We start from the raw sequence: 20,270 nt of genomic DNA on the forward strand, positions 1-20,270 counted from the left end.
TTATGCACTGCTGTGTTGTTTTGTCAAGATGAAATAAGATGGACTTTATTGCCCCAGTGGGAAATTTGCCTTGGACATCAGTGTCTGCAGTATAAAATCAAAACCCAAAACAACGAATACATTCATCCATCATTTGCACAACACACACACTTATACACATTCTCATTCTCTCACTACATTGCAGAAAGGGCATGGGCCTTTGACAGTAGAAAGCGGATTATACTGCAAACCAAAGATTCTTAAGTCAGTTTAATGGAATAGAGATGAGTGGATGGGAGATTTAAATAAATTAACCTTCAGTGAATTCCCTGAGGCTCAGAGGAATGACAGAGGGGGTCTGAGGAGGAGTTTCTTCCTTGTCAGTGATGTTTATGAATAGTCAAGACATGATTATGGTGAGCTGGTGCTCCTCAACCTCCATGTTAACCTGAGATTGTGTTTGAAGAAGAGCAGGAGTGAACACTGGAGGTATTGACAAACACAGGGGAGCGGAAAACAAAAATTAATTGCTCTCCTTCCACATCAGTATCCCTTTGCATTTGTTTTGCCCTTTATCTGTCACACTATGCTCCAGCTCCATATGCCAATGTATTAGAAGAGTTCATACCACATGCCGAGCAGGAGGGAAATTTGTAAATGCACAATGAGATACTCCAATGCTAGCATCGTTTCAAAATGTCATCACAACATCAGGGAATAGATTAACCTTTACCAAACTCCCAACTGTAAAAACATAATTCTTTCTCAATGCTTCATCATATATTAACCCTGATTGGTGTCTCTGACATTTACTTAAAGATACAAAATACTGAATATCCTGGATATTCTGTCTACTGATTAAGGTGTGATAACATACTGTAATTGTTTAAAAAATAAAATAAAATGTGCTATATTTGTATTTATATTTATTTCTGGGTTAAAAGTGGGTTTTGTTTTGTTTTATTTATTTATTTATTTATTTATTTATTTTTCTTGGATTTTCTTCTTATTGCCACTTGATTGCTTCTCAGAACAGTGTTGATGTTCAGTGTAATTTGGGAAATGCCTGGTTAGATTTATTTTGAGTCACTTCAACAAAATTTGATCAGTCTTTTAAAGTGATAAGCTTTGTGATTAATATTTTTTTTGGCAGTGTTGTTGGTGATTAATATTCATTGCTGTAATGTTTTCCGCCTCATTTCACTGTGATCCCTGTGCAACTTTTCTTGCCAGTTTCTTAACTGATAACACCTGCTACATCTCGAAACAATGAAAGTGTGAACTGTTCTATGGGGGTTAAATAAATTATTGCAATAAAAACAGAGTTTAACCAGGTGCCAGAGGGAAAAGTATGTGTACAGAGATGCTAATATCTACGCTATGTAAATTTCATGTTAATAGAAAAAGGCTCTGTAATTAGACTAATGAAAATAGAGAATTTAAATTTTCTCAGTTAAATACAGTATAGAGCAGAGAAAGTGTGCACTTTGCATAGTTGTTTCTTCATCTGTTGTGAGTACAACTACTTAACTTTAACAATAGCATGTCAGGGTCAGAGTGGATGAACAGTGCCACTGTGACCAACGTATTCACCATAACCTTTCCTCTGTAAGACTTTATGATGTCGAAATCTGAGTGCTGATAGATGCTGAAGCTTTTCCAGTCCAGATTGTCGACTTATGGGTCTTTTAATTGTCTGTGATTTTAATGAAAGCAGAGGTTTTGTTTTACCTGGCTGAGGTCTGCCAGTCACAGTCAAGAATATGAGAAGATGGTGTACAAAGACCCAGAGTGTATTCATAGTGATTAAATTCTTTTGTGGTTCCAGTACAAAGAACTGACAAAGAAAATGTTGCACCTCAGGTGTGAAATTTTGAACTTCATGCAAAATTTTCATTAACGCCCAGAACTTGCAAACTTGTTTGTGAAACCACATGACATTATCTTTGAATGTGATTAAAAACACACATTGTGTGCTGAAAGGCTGCCATGGCTCATGGATATATCTGTAATTTGTAGTGTGACCACGGCTTTCATGGTTCACAAACTATTAAGGTTTTGCCTTCGTCTTCAGCAAACGCAAGGGTCAGAACAAAGTAGGATGCTCTCAGCCATTCATTTTATTTGTTAAATGAGCAAAGCCTGCAGCTGTACATAAAATGGTCCTCCACTGGTACAAACTGCCTGTTGTTTTAACTACTCTTTGTCTTTGCTATAAATACATAGGAAGTGAAAAGCTTGGCTAATAGCCTCATGAGAATGCCGCAGCTGCCTGGCATGCCTCACCCTCCATTGCTAAGCCACATCAGTCAGACACCTTGTTTATACATCTGCTAGAGGCACTCATAACTTCAGTCAGCTACCATTTTTAGGAGGCTCTGAGCTCGTGCCTACAGTCCTGGGCCAGTACATGTTCTGTTGTTCTGATGGACACTCCAGGCTATGAATAGAGCTATATCTCATTTTATTGGGGTGAACTGATCTGTGTTGAAACTTTTTAGTGAGACTTGGTTTCATCAGTAACCTTTCAGGTCACTGAAGGCTAATTTGGGATCCTGTATGTTGACTTGCCCCAGCTGCCACCCAACATGACCAAGAGCTATAGTTATGACTGTCACTTTACTATCACCCGTAGCAGCTATCTCTACAGTAATGGCAATTCAGCATGTTATCAGAATGAGACTTGTGATCTGCATTACTAATCCATCATTGGACAATGTGACCTCTGCTATTTTCATTCAATCCATTACTAGAACACTTTTTATGGCCTTTCCACCACAACCACATTTTGCCCATATAGTGTGCATCGCTATTGTGTCTTAAATGTTAACAGCATGGACTTGACTACAGTCAGTCAAGCAGGAATGTCAACATTCACTGGTTCCATCCTCTCAAATGTGAGGATTTACTGCTTTTCTCTGTCTTATACCATTGTGGATTGAATATCTTCTGGTTTTAGACTCTTGGTTTGAACAAAACAAGAAAATTGAAGAAGTGACTGTGGACTTGGTGAAATTGGGGTCACTTTTTGGGTGGAAAGATTATTACTTCAAAATCTATTACCTCAGTGTTTTATTTGATTGTATCCTCCCATAAAGGGCTTTTTTTTGGCTTATGTTTCAGATGACACTCATTGTCTATTCCCAGTAGGTTGTCTGTCTACACTTACACTGCTGGTCTGCTCTCTGTATGTCTGTTGTTGGTCAGAGGTTTAGAGAGAAAGGAGATCTACTTCATAATGCTAATGAATAAAAACTAGTAACCCTTGGCCTCATGGTTGTAATGGGACAGTGGCTTGGGAATTTTGAGCTTAATCTGAGTGAATACTGAACAATGTTTTCCTGCATTAATTCAGTCAGTTGGAACCAATTGTGAGCTCATGACCTTGCAAAGCTGAAGTGGTATTTGCGAAGACGTTTCTTCGTGTATTTTTGTGCATGGTGTGTATTTTTTATATTTTAACCATGTACAACATTCCAACAGCTTTGTTTGGCTGCTGATCGACACAAGGCTTGGTGATTATTTCCGATTTTTTAAGGCTGACAGAGTGAAACACTTTGAGAATGTCCTGTAGCCCTTCATATAATACCACCTCCCTGTGACGTTTTTGCTGTTAAACATGAGAAGTTGATCCTCTACACCCTATTTAGATTTTGTCCTGATAGGCGAATTTGCCCAGCCACTTAGCTAGATGGTACAAATCAGTGGAGCTGAAAGGCGGTTTGTTGACGGACAGATATGGTCGAGTAATGCAGTGGAATAGTCAGAGAAGCAAATTTACTTCTGAGGTTGGGGATATGTTAATGTTGTGTGCCACCATCCGGCCCTTTGCCTTGTTTAGATGAATGAGTGCGCAGTGGTCTACATGGCCTCTACATGCTTCTCAGTCCTATCTTATATTAATAGTCCACTGCTTAGGCCACTCCCCCCCCCCCCCCCCCCCCCCCCCCCCCCCCCCCATTCAGCTCTTTTAACATTGTGCACTTCCTTCTGCTCTGCATCACGCATATTCTACCATTAGGTTAATAAACTGATAAGAGTTAGATTAAGGATTATAGGAGAATTATACAAACGTGTTAGTTTAAGAGAGTCATGCTCAGTGCCAGCGGGTTACAGCTGTGATCTGTTCCTCAAAGATCACAGGTTTGATTCCCACAGCTGCCAGTGTGTTTTGAAGTCATTATTAAAATCAAATTATGAACTCATTTATTGATCCAGCATGCAGTAGGCTTGATTATCTCTGCAATTAGTATAACTGACCCAGACCAGACTGTTGTTTCCATATATCATGAAGTTTTTTTTTTTTTCTTTTTTTCTTTCTACTCAAAACACAGGATCATTCATCAGCTTTATAAATCATGAGGCCTATTGTGTGACTGGACAAATCAAGCTGTTATTGTAATCACTCTGGTCCAGCTCACACAGACTTGGTGTTGGTTATTAATCATAAAGTGTGTTATTAACCCTTTGTAATTATAATAGGGTGGCATTGTATGCAGCACATGTTCTCTACATGTTCTAGATGCTTTAGTTAGTTTCACATCCATGGCACTTAAATGGTGTTTTAATGACCCACTGAGTTTCATTGTGTATTCTAACGGTTCAGTCTTTTCCTGGCTCACCATATCTTTAATGGGGCATGTTGGTAATGTACATCCTTGATGTAAGATCAGGTCAGTTTCACTAGTGATGTTTCTTTTACCCCATCCTGAAGCAGCAGAGCATTACGTTTGTCTCTCAGTTCCCACCATTTTCATTCCCCTTCATTTACTCTGCAGTCCCTCTACCCACAGCCTCCGCCTGTCTCCACCCAGCCTCCTGGTATTTATTTTCCTCCTCCCCTGGGGAGTGATACTCACTGACATCACTCCTCCCTCTGGCCAGATGTTGAAATTTAAACACACCATCCATCAGCCTACAGACATATGAGTACCACTGCAGACAGGGGCAATGACCCAGCAAAGACATTCTTAATACAGGTTTACACACACTCACAGGCGTCATTCCTGAGATCTGTTCCCACTCTTCATTTTTGAATCAACATATATTTCTGCAGTGGGCCATCACTGTTTGATTACTGTTTCTGAACACTGACAACAGTTCCTGAACTCAAACCCAGAGAGCTACGCTTCTGGTGTGAGATAAAATAACAATGTACAACCAAAAGCTGCTTCATTGAGGCTGAATCCTTAGAAAGCTTTCCCAACCGAACTTTTTACAGTTTAGTGATGCTATCCTGCAACAGCCAGATAAGGAAACCATACTGGATGCAGTCAGTCACGTAGCTCTACATCACTTTTAAATAACAACACATTTCTTTCTTTCTGATTCATCCTTCTTCTGTAGCACCACTCACCTTTATACCACATTTTTGAAGTCCTATTCTTAGCATCTGTTCCAGAGAAAAGGTTGTGAAATCTTTGAAGACATTATGAGAAAAAGTTAACTTTTTTTGTGTTAACTTTCTTGAACTGAAATAACACAGTAACTGGTGAGCTTAAGCGCTATTTCCCTGTCAGCTGTTTGCAGTGCTGTTTCACTCTTCCCATGGTCTCTCTTGGCCTTTCTTCATGGGAAACTCACATGTCTTTCATGACTGAAACGCTGCCTCTTTAAATATAAACTGTAGCTGTTTATTGGTGACAGTTAACACTGGCAGAGTATTGGATTCATTTCACTCTCTAGAATATTGACGGTCATCTTAAAAGAAGTGTGACAGATGGAAGCTGAGTGGGAATCGACTTAAGAGACGTGTGACTTATGTGTGAGTTCAGACAGAAGATCTGTTTAGACTGACTCTGGCAAACACACTGTCCCCTCTGCCTAAATCTAACAAATCTTCCACACTAAAGTTTAATGTATTTTAAGGCCTTATTTCAGGGTGTGTTGTCTGGATTGCAAGCACGACTTTTACCTCTGGTCTGAGACCGTTTCTTCTCTCTTTGTAGACGCACAAAGAATGAGTGTGTATCTGTAAGAGAGAAAAAAGATTTGTACACAAATCGGTATTTTCACTCACGGCATCTTAATAGTTTTGTAAACTTCTATGGCAAAAGGAACTAAATTGTTTATTCTGCCTCAAAGTCCTTTTTCAATGTCAGAGCTCCTTTTCTTTATTTTGCATCTCTCCTTTCTTTTTCTTTCTCTTGTGTGAGTGTCTGAACTGTCAGTCTCTGTTAAGCTGTTGATCAGCCTTGCTATTGATTCACAGAATTCATGAAAAATGATTTGAAGACAGACAAAGGTGGCACAGCCACAAAGCCGTAATCTGATTTAAATCCGATTTTACATGGAAACATGAGAATGCACCATAACACACCTTTATGAAAATATTCAGTGAACATCCGTTTTTGTAAAGATTTTTGTTTAAAATCTGTAATAATGATGTTGATGTTAAGAGCATTGTCTGAGTTTGATACTAACTGATTAGGGACCTTCAGACCTCTGACATAGCCACCATAATGTGGGTGTTCTAATCTGCTGTGCCACAGAGGCAAAAACAAATCTGCGCCCGAAGAAGTGTCATGAATTTTTCAGGAACGCAGACCGAATCTCTCCAGGACCCTGCTCTGAATTATAAACAAATACACCACTCTTGAGAGCGCAGAGCAGCTGGTACGTTAAGCAGAAAACACAAATTAAGTTGTTTATCATTTATTTGGAGTCAGGAGCAATCTCCACATTATTTTTGTTTTGATCTCCTGTGGATCTAAGTAGTGTAGTTGTTGTTGTTGTTGTTGTTGTTGTTGTATTGTATTCATGATATGACTGTTGATCTTGTTATGGTAAGATAACAGTGAGGAAAATAGAAAAGAATAAGAATAGAATTGTTCATTATATAGAATATCTGAACTGAAATTTTCTTACAGTGAAAGAAGAACTACCTTTACATTAGTGATCAGACTGGGATCAGACTCAATGTTTCCTAGTGTAGAAAATCCTTTACATTAGTGATCAGACTGGGATCAACCTCAATGTTTCCTAGTGTAGAAAATCCTTTACATTAGTGATCAAACTGGGATCAGATGCTGTTCTTTTTTCTTTTATTCTTTTCTTTTTTTTTTTTTTTTTTTTTTTTTTTTTTTTTTTTTTTTTTTTACATTTTTATAATTTTGAGGTGCTATTTTGGTTTCAAGCATTAGATTCTTTTAACCTCACAGCATTCTTTCAGAGAAACATTCTTAGCAGCATTTGCGCCATACTTTTATTGTTAGTTTTTGGCCTTGTTAAAATTGACCTTGATTGGAAGGGAAGCGGTTTATGTCTCACTGTCTGTGCGTGCACAACATATTTATTCAGAAGTCAACCAGCATATCAATGTTTCTCTTCTGTGCCCAAGATACTGACAAATGTTTGGGTATAGAAAATAAAATCCTCCGTATAGATTTCACTTTTTTCAACTTATTTAAATATCTACAAGTTCCTGGTATCTGCTTTCTCCAAAACATACTGTCTCATACAACTTTGTATTAGGGCTGCAATCAACAATTATTTAGAATACGGATTAATTTGCCAATTATTTTGCTTGGTTTGGGCAGAAAATAGTGACAAATGCTAGACTAATCATTTCAGCTTTATGTTATCAGTTTAGTTGAGATAACTAACCACAATGTTCATGAGTGGCTACCTAGTTGTCATGGTATTGTAGATGTTAAAATTTCCATGTTTTTTCAGGGCTCTTCAAAGTCATCCATGTAGGCTTCAAAGTCAGGATTCAAAATTTAATCTTGACTTCAGAAGCATCAGCTGAGAAGCTTTTGGACGCAGTTCTCTAGATTTTGATCCTATCACATGATCGCAGTTCCTGAAAGCAGAAGGAATTGTACTGAATCCTGACTATTGCTTGAATTTATTGCTTTGTTGTGTGGTTCCCCCAGTGCCACCATTATTAGTGGCATTGAAAACTGTTTATACATGTTTATACTCCAGTGATGAAGTAATTAAGCCCGAAGGCTCCAACATGAAAAGCTTGGTATGCTGCGTTCTCACTTTCATGTGGCAGTGTTTTCTCCTTTGGTCAGAAGCTGCTGCTTTATTTACTATAATGTGGCTTCCTGTGTTATCTGTGTGTTCCAGGACTCAACGCTCTGCCCTTTGATCCATCCACCAACAACGACCCTCTCCAGTTCAACGGTTCCAGCGGGCCGCTGGTGTCCGAGTGTCCTCCTCTGGAAAACACAGCTGAGAATAGCAAGAAGAGGAAGAGAACCATCCTGCCTCCAGGTATGCACAACAGCTACCTGACAAGTATTTTGCCATAGGTGCAGCATTTCTGTGTTCTCAAAACCTTACCATTTTGCCCTCAGCCATGTCGAATTTTAAATGCATGTGTCAGTAACCTTGAAAAGAGAATGGCCTCCCTTCACTCCAGAGAGCTTTGATACAACAGCGAGATTTCTTACCTGGAGATTTCTCTTCCCTTTCCTCTACCAACATCAAATAGCTGTGATGGGAATTGTTGCATAATCCTATTATTTGGTAGCGGTTTGGGAAAAAAAGTAGCTTAGTTCAGTCTTTGTTGTTTTCGATTAGCTTGCCATGTCCTGCGGCTCTGGTTGTCTGGCCTGTTTGGAGGTCAGGCAGCTGCAGCGGGAAACTGCTCTGCTGAGATTGTGTGCCTGACTGTCTGTTACCGTGCCAGCACCACCTGCCTTTCACAACTGCAACACGCCCTCAGCTTTCTCACACACACACACACACACACACACACACACACACACACACACACACACACACACACACACACACACACTGACCTGTCACACAGTGAGGGACACACTGAGAGGAGCATGTCTGTACACACGTGTGTTTATGGAGAGTGTGCATAATTAAACAGTAATTTAAGTTAGCAGTGGGTTGCCTGGTAATGTGACAAATTAAAGAAGGACTTTCTAATTAAAAAATTAAAGAAGTACTGACTAATTAATTGCTCTGTATGTAATAGAAAGAAGAGGACCCTTAAGACGGAGAGGTGTTGTTCCATGTTCTCTGCTTTCTTCACAATGCTAATTTGACTGGATTAATACTCCACATTAACAAGGCCCTAATTGACTATTCATCTTTTCTTCACATCTTCACATGGATGAGTTCACATTTTGATAAAGTTTAATTTCATTTTAATTCACTGACCATGTCAAGCTATAATTGGATAATGTATCACAGATGATTGTCAAACAAATAAATGGTGTCGGTCCAAATGATGAAAAGCTGTACAAACTTTGTGAAACTAAGACCATGTGTTCATGACACTATTTTGTACTTTCAGCACAAAATGTAGCAAAATAGCAGCAGTGTTAATTGACAAAAACAAATAGTTGTGTCGAGTAATGATGAGTTGAAAAGAGATACGGTGCGAAATGTGTTTTCAGAGTGGGTGAATTATTATTCCAACAACTTGAGCCAAGACAGAGGCAGAAGAATTTCTGCAGCCTTAAAGTAGCACCGTGACTCTGCTGAAGTGTAATGTCTCGGTGACACTGAAATGAACCGATTCATTTTTGTTTTCTTTTCTTTTCTGAGGACTGAAGTCAGACCAACATGTCACCAGGAGAAATTTCATCATACTTAAAAACTCCACTCCCCTTCAGTTAGGAATCATTTTCTGGCCACTGGTGATGAAACTCGAGTCGTTCCAGTCGGCTGATAGTGGAGGAGTTCACAAATGTCCAAACTAGGGGTGTTGATTCTCACATTCTCAGCTGGAGTAATCATACAGAGAAGAAATCTGCTGTATTTGATCCGATTATTAGTCTATCCTGATTATAAGATGAAAAACTAAACATGAAATACTTTCATTTCAGCAACATAAATCCCACGTATGTGTAACTGTAGTCTGTCAGTCACAGAGCTCACACTTTGTTTGACAGTTTGCATTTTTCACACTTGTCTTTTTGAGCTCCTCATTATTTGTGACACCTGTGATTCTTGGCTGCTCAACAGATGATTCGGACCACGCGTGCTGTGTTTGTGCAGTCCATGTCGGGGGAAGCGTTCCACTCATTTTCACTCGTCAGAAATTTTATTGCTTCTGTGGTAGTAATATATATTACACAAGCCATCAGCAACTAAGGCTACAAACAACCTATAATGCAACACGCTTTCCATTCAAAAAGAATATCTTAGGTTGTGAACACATAATTTGAATATAATACAACCCCTGCTGTTTCAAATGTATTTTCAAGAAAAGAATATCATCGCAAGTCTCAACTGGGGCCTGTGCTGTATTTTTAAAATTCTGTCTCAACTGTGCAGCATCATGTTTTTTCCATACATGCTTGCATACTCACAATCCACAGATACTAAAGAAAAAAAAAAGGACTGAACAAGGAGAAAAACTCATTTAAATGTGAGCAGCGAGTTCTCACTTGTCAGATTTCCCACCACAGCCATGAAAGTGTTGTATCCTACAGTCATAATATTATAAGTCCAATGCGAAATCACACAGTCAAAACAGTCATGCAGGTTTCTCTCTGCCATTGTGCATGGCAGGAGCAGTGAATATGTAATGTGTTCTTCTGTTGTCAAGTTTGCACAACATTAGGAGAAGCAAAGATGATCAAAATTCAGAAAAAGCGTTGATGGGAACAGTAGTAATAATGAACAGTGTTAAATTTGTGTTTGTGTTCTCAGATAAAAGCCTGTCAGAAAGATACATAAATATTTGTTATCCTACAGGTGGGCAGGCCATCACATTTTTCCTTGGTATCATCTACATAGCAACAAGGACGAACTGTTCTGTCATTCTCAACCAAGTTATTTATATCAGACGTAGTGACTAGGACAACTCTTCCTCTAATATTAAATAATGCAGGAACTTGAAATGGCCTCTTGTATAATGTAAAAGTGCCTTTTAATATCTTTATATATATATATATATATATATATATATATATATTTGTAAATACCTGTAAATGACCACCTGTTTGCACTTGTTTACACAATTTTACCTTGAACTTTTTCTCATCATATGCAGAAAAATCAAATCACTGCATTTCTAAGTTCTACTGCTCAACTCACCTACATTAGGTTTTCTCAAACAGTCAAGCTGTTAATCTGTATTTATATTTGATGCAAGATGGATTGAATCCCCTGCTTAAAAGACCAGAGGTTCACTGGAGGTCCAGAACAGAGATATGGATGTATTGGCTTAAAGGCGTCTGATTCTGATTGTATCCAGTCTCAGTCAGGTCCTTCAATTCTCTGATGGAGCTCATTAAAAGCCGTGTTGATTGAGTTCCGTTAAGGGACCCTAATGGATAGATTTTTCTCATTACCAGTGCCTTTATCCCATCGTGCACGTGTGCAAGCATCTGAAGCAACACATACACTTTTCTTAGACATTACACAGCTGCGTTTCCTTTCAATAATTGATTAAGAATTTGAGAATGCAACAAAACAAACTGCCTGTTTGATGTGGCCCAGGAGGAACCCGAGTCATTTCAGACTTATTGCCACCCTGCTGATCGATTATTTACAAATGATCTTTAAATCAGCCGACCGAGACCACGCAACAATCAGCCAGATACATAATTAAGAGCCCTCAACTCCGTTAAACAGTTAGGTAAAATGTTTGAACTTTGATTGATATCCTCTTCACTCTGCTTCTAAATAGACAATGTTCACCCAGCTCACACACTGGGACTCATTGTGACTAACTAATATTTTTATTTAGTTGACTGTAAAATGGCTCCAGAGAAATCAAATTCATTGGAAATCATAACAACTTGGTTGGAAATTTCCAGTTTGTTTTGACCCTTTTACTAAGGCGTATATAAAATGAGTGTTGCGCTTCTATGTCTTGGACCCAGTAAAATTGAAGCAGTGAATAGTTCAACATTTTACCATGCTTTCTTTATCAAACACCACCGTTTTTATATCGTTGTTCCCTCTAAAGTTAGAGATGTACTTGGCCACCACGTTTGCTCTTTATCTTTTTTTTTGTTTTATGTGTTTATGTTCACTCACTGTATGTGTGTGCGCCTGTCTTTTAACAATCCATAATAAGTGGTGCCTTTGGGCAGCAGGCACACTGCAAGGATCTTTCTTATTCAGTTTTTTATCAGTTTTACAACACAGCCAGAGATGGCCATTTCCCCTCAATTCCTGCTGTTTTAAAGCTGCAGGTGGTGAAGAGAATGAGATTTTGAAATGCTGCTCATTTTTACTGGAGCAGGATTCCCCCTCTTACAATGAAAATAAATGTCATTTTAGTAGAACCTCCACGAGCTGGATTTCATTATCTCACACCTCTTATGTTAATGTATCAGTAATAATAATCCTTATTTGTGAAGCAGTTTAAAACAAAGTTAACTTGATTTACAAAATGCAGATACAGCAGAGTTCAAAAGCCATCATAAAACACTTGTCTAAAAATAGAAATAAAAGGAAGAAGAATAGGATTAAATAGCCTACAGGGAAATGTAAAACATTTTTCTATAAGACAGTGATTTTTCAGCCTGAGAATCATGGGTCCCACAGCTGACACAAAATGTGTGACATGAAGACATGCATCACTCTGCTGAGATGTGTTCAGACCAAATGTGAAAGAGGTGAAAATTCGTTTTAGCGGATAAACTGCTTCCACTGGAAACTGCCTGTGTCTGTGCAGTTGCAAATAACTTCGTTTATGTGAAATAGCTCTTTGAAAGCGAACGCTTGGCCTTTGGCTAAATGGGTTTCAAGTACCCTTGTAACAAGGTTGTTTGACTGCAGAAAAATTGAGTAGTGATCAGAACAGAGGCATATTTTCAAACCTAAGGCCATGTGTATGGATTCATCTAAAGTATTTCCAATGCCAGGATGAAATAAATTGCCTCACTCTCATGTTTTTCTGTGCATGAAAATCAATTGATTAAGTTTTATCACAAAGGCCAATTCACAGCCATAGTTTTTGCAAATAAAAGAATTGAACTCTCACCAATCCAATCTCTCGTGCATTAACCTTTAGTGGGAGCTAAGTGTTGAATAAAATGTTATTGATTCTTCAGGAGAAAGGTTAATGTCTTTGCGCAAAGGGAAAATAAAGATACATGTTGTGTAGGAAGGGAGCGACAGAAGTTCCCAACATGACAAGTAGCAGCTAAGGTTTATTTTGGATACATCACAGTAGGAAAATAGTATAATGGACATGAAAACATTTAGAGGTCTCCTGTGGAGCCGTCATCGTAAACAAAGTGACTTTTGTTTACACTCAGCATTTCTCACTAAAACAAATTGTATGCCTCATTAAGGCCTAAGAACAGTGTTGAAAAACATATTTTTTTCTGATATGCTCTGGCTTTGGGTCAGACGGCTTTTTTAAAGCTGTTTTTGTATTCAACAAAATTAAAGTGAGTTATCATGAATTGTTTTCTGCATAGATTTTTGCTGTGAGAGAGTACAAACACGCTGTACATCACATTGTGAGGGGAAAGCAGTGTCGACTCGTGAGTTAACAACCATCAAATTGCACCAGGACAGATTTCAATTAAACTCGGTATAATAAAGGTTTAGGGCATTTTGCACATCTGATAAAGTAGTTGTGCTCGAGTATGATTAGGAGCAATTCTGAATTCAGGCTTGAGCTTAAAGTGAAAAATCGTTCTGTTCCTGATTGTCAGTGTAATGTAAATTTGTGTGCGGACACTTCCACGTAATTTAGCGTAAACAGAAATCAATGTATGTCTTGTCTTGTAACTGTTCACATCTATTTTGGAGTAAACCAACCTTCAGCCTGGAGCCTCAGTAGCTCAGCCACAGTAATATGCATGTATCTTTTACACTTCTGGTGAGTACGTCAAAAGTTGTGGTCATAATGATGTTGTTTTTCTGCTTTGCTTTCAAAAGTAATTAAGTAAAGGAAACCACAAGCTCTAAAATTCTAATAGGCTGAGTCATTTTCGCATGAAAAGAGGAAAACGAAAGAAAAAGTTTCAGTCGTAAAAGTGTTCCTGCTCTTTCCCTGTAAATTTAAATTGGAGATGCCGGCTTTAATGACAACATACTCAAGCAAAATCCTTGTCGTTTTTCCATATGCTTGTTAGCTACTATATTTTTATTACAGGAGATGGCTATGAAGCAAAGAAGTCCTCACTGACTGTCTTTGGTAGAGGTTTGTATTACTGAAACCATTTTGTTAGTATAAGGTCTCCAATGGGAGTGTGTAGTCCTCATGATGAATGGTTTTCAGTCGGACTGGATTCTTAGAGCACAAAACCCCAGAAAGGAGCTGCACTTCAGTAAACTGAATGTGGTTTCACATTTGAGAGAGTAGTGTGTAACAGTTTCCGATATTCCATTTACCAGTATTTCTCTTTTGTGGCCTTTTTTTTTCCCCATTGGAAACTAATGGACTTGAGCATGAAAAAATTTAATGTTTTGTCACTGGTCCACTACTAGCAGAAAAAAAAGAGCTGTTGGATGGTAAATAATGTAATGGGCTACTTAAGCTGTCAGAGATAGCAGTCCATTGAGATGTATAGCTGTGTCATTGTCCCAAAGAGATGTGAGTGTGAGAGTACAGTCCTGATTGCTGTGTGTTGAGACTTGGGGAGATCTACAGCTGGATGTCAGTCTTTGTGACGCTGAGGCCACACAGTGACACAGAAGATTACAGTGATGCTGATGGATGGGAGACACGGGATGACAGATTGCAGTTAAAAATGAAAATATTATAGAAACAGGATGTATGCAGGAACGTAGGTGAGTATAGAGGTTAATGACTTGGTGAATCTAAAATATTCAGTTTAGAGGGAGCAGCTGTGCTGCTCTGCAGGACTGTATGTGAGTACACATAAAGTGATTGAAATGCATGACAAGCTGCAAAGGGGCCTGCCGCTCTTTATTCATCTGGGATTCCTCTGCTTCAGTCAGAACATAACAGTCCACTTGTCTCTATTGCTGCTCTGGGAGAAATAAAGACTTATCCAATGTCTATATGGACGGTGTGTGCCTGCATAGGCATATGGAGCCTGTTTGAGTGTTTAGAGTGTACTCTAAGGGCTGCATACAGCTGTTCAAATCCTAGCCGAATGCCTTTGATCCAGGTCACAGAGGAAATATCAGATCCTATATTCTCCATCTATGGGCTGATGATCATCAAGCAAGGAAATCAAATCAGGGCTCATCCTTCATTCCTTTTCCCATTTCTCACCACCATCATTTTTAAATCATGCTCCCTGCCACTCTTTTGTGCGCTGCAGTGGTCAGGGATTTAGTGCCACTTCAGCCTGTCTCGTAAAGCCTAAAAACATGTGAGATCTAAATTATTCACAGTGCCAGAAGGCGCTCTGCTCTGTCTGTGGACTCACCCTAAAGCTAATGGTAGCCTCACGCCTCAAGCAAGGCTCAAGCTCTAAAAAGACTCTAATATCAAAACAGAAATCTTCACCTGGCTTGTAGTTTTCTGCTTGATCAAAGAGAAATGGTGCATGTGGTCTCTCTTTCATTGCTACCTTTATTCAGCACAGCAACAATGTAGGGAACATAAACAATCAGTTTTTCTTCCCATCCCTCAGCCTCAGGGACAAGGCCAAATAAGTTGTCTCCTAGTGTTTTCCATTAATATTCTCTGATCCATTTTTGGTTATTATCGCTGCAAGTTTGCTAAATTGATTTCTAATCAGAATATGTCCTGCAGGCTAGAGTTTTACAAAATGGCAGTGTTGTATCAAGAGTCCCTGAATTACAATTATTCCCTTGGATAATTTTTCTTGAAGATTGATTGAATTAGCAACTGTGTCATAAGCATACATCAAGTAGTTCACTTTGCGAGTGACACTTAGAAAATCTGCTATATGCTCACCGAAGTAAATCTTACAAATCCAGTGAAGCATAAGTAAAAGTTTTCTGTAAACTAAAAAGTACTGACTTTGTAGAAATCTGTTTTCACTTTGACATTTAAGGGTTTTGTTGTGTTGGTCATTGTAAAAGAAAGACACATTAAATCTGCTTTGCTTCAATTCTGTAAAACAATAAAATACAAAAACTTTCAGCAGGGGTGAATACTTTGCTTTTTTTTTGGGACAGTGCAGCTGCAACACTGAGTCGATTAATTGATCAATAGAAAATTGATTTGCAACTATTTATTTTGTCAGCTTTTCATGCGAAAATGACCAACTTGATAGTTCTGGGCTCTAAAATATGAAACTTTGCTGGTTTTGCATTAGAATACATTAAATATTTTGGGGATATGATTTGATAAAGTCGCCTTCTCTAGAAAACAGTAATAGTGATAAATGTCCATCACAATATCCTAATGTTGACCAAATTAAGTTTAATCGATAATGGAAATAATAATTAGTTGCTTCTCTAAGGTACTGTAAGCCACAAGATGCCCAACAATCTCTTGTCTCTAGGTAGAATATGAGCATTATCTGTTAGATTTGTGGATTTTGATATTGCCTAATTGCATTTGTTGAATATGAAGACATTTCAAAACAAATGCAAAGGAAATCATTTCAAAGTGAAAAGCGCTGTAGTACAGTACCTCCTCTGTATCTCAGTCCTCTGACCCCCCTCCTCATTTTAGTTGAAACAAAATCTGCCATTTCCTCTTGTTGAGGGCGTGTTATCTAACAGAGAGGGCAGGCTCGAGATTTAAGGGCTCAGGGGTTCAATTACATATGTAAAGGCTGTTAAGAGGTTTTATCGACAGTGTTTTTCATAAAGCCACCAGCGAATGTCAGATACCGCCCTAAAACACAGAGGAATAACCACTCACTCAGGTTGGATTACCTGATGAATTATTTATATTGTCTAGGTGGGCGAGTTTTGTTTCTCCTATAAATGAAAGAAAAATTTGGTTTTGACTAACATCCAGTGTTTCTTCTTTAAAACTCATTATGCCTCCGCGCCGGCGAAAGCCAGGGCCAGAGGCATTATGTTTTCAGGTCCTCCATCTCTCTGTCCCATTCTTGTAAACGCGATATCTCAGTAACGCCTTGAATTTCTTCAAATTAGGTACAAACATTCACTCGGACTCGAAGATGAACTGATTAAATTTTTTCATTTTGACTTCATAAAACACAGTTTTGGCTTTGTGGATGCAATTTGTCGGGAATCCCTTCAAATTTGGCACAAATGTTCATTTGGGCTCAAGGATGAACTGATTAGAACTTGGTGGTTCAAGGTCACTGTGACCTCACAAAATAAGTTTATGGCCATAACTCGCAGAAAAAATTGGACACAAATGTCAGTAGGATAAAATGATGAAGTGATAACATTTTATATCCAAATGGTCAAAGGTCAACTTCACTGTGACATCATAATCTTCTGCAAAAACAATACTACTAGTGAGAATTCTAGTTTCATATTAAAATCACTCGCAAGGAGAAGCAAACCAATAGAAGAATGGACTTCACCGTTAAAAAAAAAAAAACTTTTTTGGATGATTTTTCTGTTCTCCTTTTTATCATCAGTTACCTCAGTAAGAATCTGCAAGAATCTCCCCATTTGTACCCAGTGCTCTGCTCACGGTAGCATCACAGTGACCTGCGGCTCCTCTCCTCTTCTATCAACACTCTCCCTCCATCCATTCTTTCCCCCCTCTGTCCTTCTGTCTTCTCTCTCTCAGCCTCCAGCCGGGTTAACTGATCCACACCAGCTGCTTCTCACTGCCTGACATTACTGCCGAGCGTCTCCTCTGGCTCCCCTCTTCTTCATCATCCTGCCACCCTTTTCCAACACTCTCATTCCACGTTGCTCTGTGAGAGGCCACTGCACAAGTACTAGTGCAGAAAAGATCAGCTGTAGTTAACCCATTTTAAACCATTCTAATTTATATTACTGAACTGTGAGATGAAGGATGAGTGGATGCACACAACTGAAACACTGGACTGTTCTCTTCTGCTGAGGGGGAAAGAGAAACCGATTTGAGGGCTAGTGCAGCCACATGAGTATTGCTGCTACTAATGATTATTTTGATTTTCATGCTTTTGTCTATAAAATTTAAGTGAATGTTGCCTGTTTTGATTTCCCAGAAGTCAAAGACGAACCTTCGAGAATTCTTGTTTTATCCAACCATCAGTCTAAAACCCAAAATATTCAGCGTAGAATCATACATGCCAAAGAAAAGCACAAAATCAACAACAACAACAAGCTGAAATCAAAGAATATATGGAATCATTGTTTAAAAAAAAATGAGTGAAATGATTGAAAAAATAATTCATTATTTTCTGTTCATCAACAAAGGCCCCATTTCAACTCGCCATTGTTAGTGTCTTGAAATCCAGGACTTTAATTTACACACAGCTACATACAGTATATGTGTCTCTTCTCCAGTCCAGAAGGAAGTGGTAATGCAACTGAAGCTAATTGTTAACTGCCAAAAACACCAGAAGAAGAGGATTAATTGCGTATATGGGATCGGTACGAGGGAAAAGTTTTATCGTCTAAATATGCTCTTACTCATGCTGCTCCCTCCCACACACAGACGGTTCAGTGTTAACACTGATCAGGGATCAGATAAATGCTTCAGTAGCGCCATGTGCCTTCTCTATGATCATATGTGTTGAAAACGCTGGAGCGGCTCAGTGATGAAATTAGCTGTCAGCAGGGAGATCATCAGCTAATACCCATGTAACTTTAGCTTCTATTATGACAGGGGACAGATGCCGTGAGTGGCTACTGCCACAGACTGCTCACTGATCTAGTTAGTTGGGAGACGTAAGTCCTCACATATGCGCCAGTGTAAGGCAAGATTAAATGGTCTAAACAATAAACAGAACCATTGTCTCAGCTCTGCATGGAAGGGTGGTTGCCCTACTTCTTGCCTGTTCATGTTCCTTCATTTCACTTCAGGGTATCTGGTTTCTCTGAGCTTTTTGAGAGGGAAACCCGAGTGATGTTTTGTACAGCTTATTGGACATCAGGACTCATTCGGGGCCACCCAGCCATAATTAATGCATGATTGTACCTATTGACACACAACCAAGGGAGTGTCTGTTGATGCCAGTGCTCTTCAATAGTGAGAGAGTCTATCTGAAGGCCATACTAGGTCACAGAACATAAAACATCAGAGAGATGACACAGAAAGTGGGATCACAGTTTGACAGACAGTACAAACTAGACTTTTTCATGACGTTTGAGCAAAGGCTCTGAATCCCAAAATGTCATGGGAGAGCTGCACTGTGGCTGACCATGTGCTCTCGCTCTTTTGAAGCAACACGTACTGCATGTAAGCAAGCAAGCAAAACTTAAGGGTACCGCATTTCCCTTGAAATGGTACACTTCAAACTGTAGATGTGTGCAAGTGTGTTTGAACAAAGACGGGATATGCGAAGGACATATTAATCATTTGGCATTATGGATAAAAACCTTTTCCTTTAAAGCAATCTGCTGCTTCTGTGGTGTTTTTTATTGTCTACTGAGGCCTCATCCAACTCTACTTTATAAAAGTCCCTCCTTCAGTCCTCCCTTCTGTTGTATATTGAAAGTTAAGCTACATTTGATGATTTTTGTGGCTGTCAAATGTGGTCTAGAGATTTCAGTGCTACTATTGTTGTTGTTATGGGGTGTTGACATCAATTTATCGCTTGTTAGTTCGATCTTGCCGTAGATGTAAACTTTGAATAAATACTGTATATTAGAACTGTAGCTAATGATTATTTTCATCATTATTACTGATGATTATTTTCTCAATTTAAGTTGTTTTGTCTGTATAATGTCAGAAAATGCTCATCACAATGTCCCTATGCCCAAGTTGATGTCCTGAAATATCTTGTTTTATGAGACAAACTGTTCAAAATCAAAAGATATCCAAAATTTAACTGGTTCCACCATCTCAACTAAAATCCCTAAAAATGGGATATTTTACTTAAAATAAACATTTATAAAAAAAAATAATTGCAGATACATATGCTGTTGATTGACTAATCAAAGTCAGATTATGAATGGTAATTTGTGCATCACATATAAAAGGTTTCATTCTTGTACTATTTGTTTTTCCCTACTCTCTCGTTGCATCTAAATTCCTTTTAAATTCTTTCATTAATGACCTTCCTTGCCGCAGTGATCCTGGTCTGACTTTATTCATAGAAGCACCTTTTCTTAATCAAAGCCATTTTCTAAAGGGCACCAATCTCACCGCTCTCTAGCATTGACTGCCAAGACAAACTCAAAGTTACATCATCCAGGCACCTTTTGTCTGCAATGTGAGAATCCTGATGGATTAGAAGAAAGTCTACTATAATTCTACATTATCTCTTTCTCTGTTTCTTTCACCGAATCTCCAAGACATGTAAGAAGGACAGATGTACTCTGGCTGCCAAAATCTAATTATATGCCAGGCAAGCCCTTTCTATAACAATGCCTCA

At 38.7% G+C, this 20,270-nt stretch overlaps 1 protein-coding gene across 5 annotated transcripts in view; it reads left to right on the forward strand.

The window, feature by feature from the left end:
• The window catches only part of LOC130173661 (ecto-NOX disulfide-thiol exchanger 2-like), a 171,708-nt gene that overhangs the window by 75,537 nt on the left and 75,901 nt on the right, over window positions 1–20,270 (forward strand). For all 5 annotated transcript variants that reach the window (XM_056383097.1, XM_056383096.1, XM_056383098.1 and 2 more), the window contains one exon: window positions 8,056–8,202. In XM_056383097.1, coding sequence (XP_056239072.1) covers window positions 8,056–8,202 — 147 coding nt within the window. The remainder of the gene's footprint in view (window positions 1–8,055; window positions 8,203–20,270) is intronic.

This window comes from Seriola aureovittata, chromosome 8 (assembly GCF_021018895.1).
Source record: "Seriola aureovittata isolate HTS-2021-v1 ecotype China chromosome 8, ASM2101889v1, whole genome shotgun sequence".
NCBI lineage: Eukaryota > Metazoa > Chordata > Actinopteri > Carangiformes > Carangidae > Seriola > Seriola aureovittata.